At 35.4% G+C, this 7,547-nt stretch overlaps 1 protein-coding gene across 1 annotated transcript; it reads left to right on the top strand.

Annotated features, from left to right (window-relative positions):
• Positions 1–334: 334 nt before the first annotated feature.
• PAWR (PRKC, apoptosis, WT1, regulator) lies at positions 335–7,282 on the top strand (the record flags this gene model as incomplete). Its single annotated transcript, XM_009865179.1, has 3 exons — positions 335–482; positions 1,758–1,862; positions 6,631–7,282. Coding segments are annotated over 3 exons (340 nt in total), but the record flags the coding sequence as incomplete, so codon positions are not given.
• Between the last annotated feature and the right edge of the window lie 265 nt (positions 7,283–7,547).

Here is a 7,547-nt window from a genome sequence, read left to right as displayed (position 1 = left end):
TCAAAAAGATGCTTGGTTTAAGCTCTACCTTTTAAAAAAAAAATTGTTTAGCTTGTTTGTTAACACACTTAGTTTCATAAAGCTTTTAAATCTTTAAAAACAAGATGGGATAAGTATGTGTTTCAGATTGATTGCATATGTGACAAGAGTTGCATTATCCAAGTATTTGACTCCCTGAGTGAGTTCTCAGCAACTCAAGAGCCATCAAATAAATTCTCTGCAGTTTCTTAGACTGACCTATTGTGTCCTTCGCAAAGCAATTCTTGCTACTTCTATCATTACAGGTTTTGTTAAACGTATAAATAGGTGTCTTCTTTGCTCTCTGCCTTTGTAGCACAGCTAATGCACCAGAAGACGATGCTCCAAATAGATATTCTCGAACAGACAGGACAACTTACAGCAGATACAGCAGGGATGCAAATTCTTCTGGCAGTTCCTTACCAAGTAACGCTTTGGAAAAGAGAATCGAAGAACTTGAAAGGGTAAGTACCAACTAACATCTGCATGGCATGCATCTGAAATAAAAGTACCTCTGAAACTCCGTGGGGAAATTTACAAGTAAAATATCTAGAAATGATGCTAAAAGCTTAAAGTACAGATGGTTATGTCTATAAAAGTGTGTATAGAGTCAGACTGAGAAGAATGTGAGCTTTCTAATCACAGCAATTTAGTTTTCCTTGAAGTGAGAAATAGTTGAAGTGAAAATAATACACTTGGAGAGCCAACACTGCTCTGCGTCTTTCTCATACGTATATCTCGTGGCACACCAATGTAGGGCAGATAACTTGGGGAAAGGAAGGGCTCTCACTGGTTGTTCAGAAAATGAGCAAGCCTGCTTTTGGTCTGCTTGGTTTGGAATTTTTTTAATACACTGAAATAGAAAATTTAATTGCTATCCATTTTTTTTAAAGTTTTAAACATTTAAAAAATGCACATAAACCAGATTTTTTCATGATTTCAGTTATTCTTCATACAATTTTGGGAAATTTTTTTTAAGAGTAAGAATGTTAAAGCTGAGTTTTTCACTGAAACCAATATTTTGCTAAATAATGTCATCTGTGTATGCATTACTGGCTTCTCTGTCTTCTTCAGGAGTAGATTTTTGTGGCTAATTTGCCGAATATTCTTGAGTTCATATGGGTGAAAGTTACTAAGTAAACACAATTTGAATAGGTCCTTTATGAAAAGGATGGAAACAAAGCATATTTTGTGGAAATCACTACTTTATAATTTATTGATTTTTTTTAAGACTTGGGGAAGCCTACTTTGAAGTACACTGTAATTTGTTTTTCCAAATCAGCTTCCTTCTGAAATAATTCAACTACCAGTAACACAGAAAATAGACGAAAATTTAAGGGCTGGCTTTCAGTATCGTGAACTCTGATTTACTGAGTTCCTAATCGACACTTTCAATTTTTTTCACATTCAGGCCCCCTGTGAGTCTTATTTTCTTGTTCATGATAGTATAAGCCCAAAACAAACCCAAAAGCAAAACAGCCAACCAGAAAAAAAACCCAGTTAATTATTGATTAAAATGTTATCTCTGGAATTGGAGATATCACACAGGTTTACTGTGGGTCAAATATTTTCTTAGACATGATTCTTTAGCTCCTTGAAATGTAAGAGCTTAAGGATGTGGGTTTCAATTATAGGTATGTGTGGGGGGTTTTCTTCTTTGTTTTAAATGGTAACAGCTTAAAACTGTCTCTTAAAAACAAAAATTACATTTCAAACTTTATTGCATATTCTGGTTTTAGGAACTTGCAAAGGAGAGACAGGAAAATGCCAGATTAATGAAGATGACACAGGACAAAGAGGAGCTAATTGGAAAGCTGAGGGAAGAAATTGATTTATTAAACAGAGTAAGCACATATTTTCTTATATGGTGCTATATAAAAAGGGGATAAAAGTCTCTGCGTTCTCTGTGTTCTTCTTCAAGTACCTGCATCCACTGGACAAGGTCCGAAGAGAATTAAGTGTGGGGGTTTTTTTTAATTTATTTGTGTAAATTTTCAAGAAGCCTGTCGTTAAGTTGTGTGTTTTTCCAGGTGTTGTTTGTCATGATTGACTTCCATAAGTTGTGGTTTTTTTGGAGTACCTGCATTTCTTATTGCTATAAATGTTCAGAGAAGAGGGTTATAAAAACAAGAGTTCTGCAGTGCATCTTCTTTCCCAATTCAGTATGTAGCATAGCAGGAAATAATTAAATTGAGGTTTTGACACTCTTCTCAGTAAATTGTTACCCAGATGGGCAAAGTAGTTATAAACCTAATTTTTAGATAGCTTTTCATTACTTACAATAGCTTAGATGATCTTAGAAAGATCTGAGAGCAAGTGCTTTTATATTCTGGCACTTACAGTCTTTATTGTTGATCCCCACGTAAAGGCAGAAAAAGAAAAGAGACTTGGGCTAGCATCACTCAGGCAAGCTGTGTGGGCAGGCGAAGAAGGGACAGGAGAGTGAGATGTGCTTGGAAGAAATTCTTTACTATGAGGATGGTGAGGCTGTGGATGCCCCTCCCTGGAAGTGTTCAGTGCCAGGCTGGAGGGGGCTGTGAGCAACCTGGGCTAGTGGGAGAGAGGTGTCCCTGCCCATCGCAGGGAGGTTGGAACTAGATAATCTTGAAGGTTTCTTCCAACTCAAACCATTCTGTGATTAGTGACCTCAAATAAGATGCAGAGCCTGGATGTACTAGGGAAATATGCTTCTCCTGGTCGACTGCAGATGTTTCCATTAAAAAAAAAATCAGAAAAAAAAATCGAGAACTGGCTTTGATCAATCCATTAGTGAAAGGAAGCAATAACTCTATGTGCATAGTGGCAAACTTTCATTTTGCACTATTCATTTTTAGCAAAGGAGGACAGCAAAAATTTGCAAAATAATCGAAAGGACCTGAGATTATTTTGAAACAGGTGTTTCTTTGAGTTTTATTTTTTTTAAATAAAGAAAGATGGAAGTTAACTTGTAGGATAAATGAAATATTGTCTGTTTGGGAGAGATTTTTATTTTAATGGGAGAGTTCATCTTTATGCTGTTCTTCGATTCTGTAAAGAATCTATCACGCCTAAGCTGGTGACCTTATTACAGTCAAGGCAAGCGTTGATTCCTTCTGCATAATGGATAGCAAAGCTACTTAATACTGCCTGTCACACCTGCCTTCCTGCCTCGGAGGTCAGAAAGAACAAATCAAGAACCTAAATCACTGAAAGCTTGCGGTTTAGGACCATGACTGTTCGCAAGGTTTGCTGCTTCAGAAACAGTGTTGTTGGGTTTGTTTTTTTTTTTTCCCTTTGCTCTCTTTGAAGTATGAAGTATTAAATTAAATCTGTCGAGTGTCTTGACTAGAAACTGTCTTTAAACATTTGCAGTGAAAGCAAGCAGTGCCTGTGCCTCTGTTCAAGTATGATGGCAGTTTCTGCTTGGCATTTGGAAAGAAAACATAAAATGGAATATAGTCCTTCCAGAAACCTCATTACTATAAAATGACTAAAATTGTACCAATATACAAAGTCAGTGCATTGGTGGTTTTGAGGTAGCCTCTCTGAAATGCAGAAGAAAATGTTTTCTTCTTCTTTTTTCCTCCATCAGGTCAGCATTTATCACAGCTATAACTTTGTCTGTTAGCTTGATTGCAGTGTAAGTTATTTATGTTTGCATCCCTTGGGGTTTTCTTAATGATGAAGTAGGTGCCTTTTGATGTTGACCAACTTAATTTGTGTTCTTAGAAAAATTTGAACCCGTGTCTCAAGTGATGCTTCTGTTAAAACAGCTGCAGTTTCACTTTCTTTTTTAATAGCTCTTGGTTTTATGACTGCTTCTATATTGGCTATCCAGGTGGATTTAGAAAGAGGAAGGCTTTAGAATATGAAGAAAAGCTACAGAAATGCTGCATCTCTCCCGTGGTAGAAGGTTATGGAAGTTAATAGGGCAGTTGTATTTGCCCAGTGTTTAGTATCGTAACTGAGACTGAGAGTCAGTGCTTGGACATCTGTCTGTGTTTCATGGAACTATTGACTTGGCATCAGGACTGGATGCTTTGCATGGAAGAACAGTTGTGATCTTCAGCCTTGTGCTCAGATAGAAGCATCTCCTGAGGACTAAACTTAGTGAGCTTATGCAGAGATCTTTTTAAAAGGTTCTGTCGGAAGGTTACCTAAACAGGGGTCTTTATATTTGCCCATCTACACTTTTGTGGTATTTCCTCACCTTTTCTATTAATCAAAATAGGCAGTAACTGCATGTTAGGTTGCACAGACATGGAAAGAATTTTAAGTCAAAGAACCTAAATAACTATTAAAAATGCTATTTAATTGCACACTTTCTGATGCTTTTTCTGAAGTTTCAGTCAGTTCATAACCATGGATCCATCCTTCGTTGGCAGAGGTCTTGTGTCACACTTGTAAACTTTTTCCAACAATCCTGAAAACTTCTTGGCAGACTTCTTCTCATTTTAAGTAAATATATTTAATATAACAATATAATTTACTGAGATCAGTCAGTACAGTACAAAGATACTTAAACATGAGTGGCATTTATCCTGAGAAACAAAAAAGGCCATAAAAGGCCGTAAAAGGCATTCTTTTCACTCTAGTGCATTAGCCACTGAAAGTATGTCTGTGGCCTTTTTTGTAAGAAAGGGGTAATTGCTCCATAAAAACCTCAAATGTCTGAAGGGAAAGGCATCTCAAGACATTTAAATATTTGTAGGCTAAGTTCAACTGTGAACTAGTTTACACTTGGTCATCTCTGACCTCACTAAGATGCCATTGTAGCTAAATGGGTGTTTGGAGAGAGTCTGTCAGTGAGGATTTACAATCCAATTAGTGTCAGTTGTGTAGTTATTGGTCCCTTTGGTATGTGAAGTCCAAGTTTTCCTGCTATTGCATCTCTTTTAATAATAAGCATAAACTGTGTTGTAATTTTGAATAAGAAATTTTTAAATTTCAGATTGTCAAAAACCACCTGCAGCATCTCTTGGTTCATTGTTTCTGTAGATACTTAAACTACGATTATTTTTCCTGTTTTGTGTTCAAGAAACTCTTACTTGTAGTAATCTTTGGAATGTTATTTTTGCAGCATAAACAGTTCACAGACTTTTAATATTTTATTTTGAGTAAGCTACAGGTATTTTAAACAAAGTGTTGAGGCAATCTGTAATCGAGACATCTGATAAGGAGTTCAAACACAGTATTACGTCTACTGAACTAAAACCCTATCATTTTATGGAAAAAGTGTTATCCCTTCCATGTGATCATTGATCTGAACTACAGAAGAAAAAAAAAGCCTGTTTATCTTAGAGTTACATAGAAAACTATTTATGGTAGCTATCCATCAAAACTTTCCATGTTTAGATGTTTAAGTCACTGTTAATGTTGGAGTGGTCAAATAGTTTTCCTGAAAGTCATTCCTACTGTGATGTGCCATTATTTCTGTGAGGCAAAGAGGAATTTCTGCTAGTGTTTTTGTGATTCCACATTATAAAAACAACAAAATAATTGCAAAGGTCTTGCGGCATGGATTTTGACTTGGAGAACTAAAGAGGCTTTTAAAAATCATTTTAGCCGTTAAACACAACATCCCTAGCATGCACTTCTGGAATGACCCCACTAAAGAAATAAGAAAATAGGTTCTGTGTGTTGGACACCAATTAACAACTTAAAGGAACGAGAGAGAGAAAAGAAATCTTCCCTTTACTACTGTTTTATATTTAATCTAGCTTAGCAACATTAGGGTTTTTCAGACTTCAATCAAAAGGCATCTAAGATCTCTAATGAGAGTCCTGGTCCCTCCTCCTTTGCCTGCCTTTTATTTTCCGCCTTAAAGTGCTGTTCTTGAGGTTGCTCTTCTGTTTCTTCTTTTTTTTTTTTTTTCTCTCCTGTTCATTCTGTTTCTTCCTTGGCTTTTCGATAGAGTAAAATTATTTTTTACTGAAGGCGTACTTATATTAAACAGCGAATTTCACGTGGTTTTCACTTTAAAGGCTTGAAAGGCCTTGGTAGGAAATGAATGAGTGAAATAGAAACTGGGTAACTGGTGGTAGAGGGATGAACATTTGGGATGGAAGGAATCTATTTTAAGCACCCATTATTACTGTGTGTGCTGTCTGTTCTTTCAGTATCAGTTAAGACAATGTATTAAACTGCCTTTTAATTTTTTTCATAGAAAACACACACTAAAATGGACAGGCAGTATTTTTTTCTGAACATTTTTATACTTAATTTAAAACACAAACCAAGTCTTGTAGTAGTAACCAGTGCAGTCTATATGTGAGTGGGATAGTTACAGACAAGCACGGTCTGGGGAGCAGAGGTAAGAGCCGACTACTACATTCTCTGTATACGCCAATAAAATAGTCATACCCATCCTATTTTGATTTCTTGATTCATTAATTCCTACTGTAGCTTTGGTTTTGATTGTATGTTTCCAAGTAAAGGTGCACAAGCACATGGGAATATAATATTAAAATTTTGTAATTACAGTGATATTTGGGAAAAGGGCGATTTAACAGATTTAAGGGTAGATACTGTAACACTAATTCTTCCTAACCACAGCTTTCAGAGCTGTCCTGCTGCTGCTCATTGAGAAAATGTTGTCCTGAGAAATGTTTATTTTTCTTCTTCCTTTCACAGGACCTAGATGATATAGAAGATGAAAATGAACAATTGAAGCAAGAAAATAAAACCCTCTTAAAAGTTGTTGGACAGCTGACAAGGTAGAAGATTCAAGCCTCAATGAGGAAAGATTTAAAAACTACTGATTGAACATTAAGGTCAATATAGTAATACTTCCTGTGTTGCAGTATGTTATAATAACTGTCTTTATATTTATTGTTAGGAAACCAGATGAATGTTTATTTTCATAGTACTTTCTTCTTCATTCAATGAAATGGCATCAAATTTGGGATATATTTTTAGCTTTCTTTTTACATAAGAATAATTAAAATGTTTGATGTATTTCAAAGAATTAAGGTCAAAAATATTTGGGTTTTGTATCTTCAGATTACATCTGGATAAATTACAGTAATTTAAAATTCATAGCATCAAGATCACTTTCAGTCCGTGTGGGTGTATATTTTTGAAATGAATGGAAGCAATACATATAAGCTTTGTTTACACAGATCCAAAATATATATTTTGGGAAATATTTCTTTTTTTTGTTTAAGCAGCTGTAAAGTGGATGCCTTATTACTGATGTATAACATTTTACAGATTGATTACTTGCTCTAAAGCTCTTGTATATTGAGGTTTTTTACTGTATCTGAAATACTGACAGTAGTAGAGAGTAGCAATTTGTTTTCCTGTATAACAGTATTTTGGCAGGAGAGGGAGGTTTTAGTAATAAAAACCCATCACAAAACATCAACAAACACCAAAAAACCAATAAATCACCTGTGGTATCGAACATTAATGAGATTTTAGAATCATATTGAAGTTGTGCACTGCAGTTTATTTTCAAGCTTTTGCTTTAGCAATGAAATGGAAGTTTGCTATCAGACAGTAAGTTTGTTTGCTGTGTTGAGAATTCAGACAAAGCCTGGAGCTTTCAT

Source organism: Apaloderma vittatum, unplaced genomic scaffold (assembly GCF_000703405.1).
Source record: "Apaloderma vittatum isolate BGI_N311 unplaced genomic scaffold, ASM70340v1 scaffold39782, whole genome shotgun sequence".
NCBI lineage: Eukaryota > Metazoa > Chordata > Aves > Trogoniformes > Trogonidae > Apaloderma > Apaloderma vittatum.
Note: the sequence above shows the minus strand (reverse complement) of the source record. Positions and strands in the feature narration are given on the sequence as shown.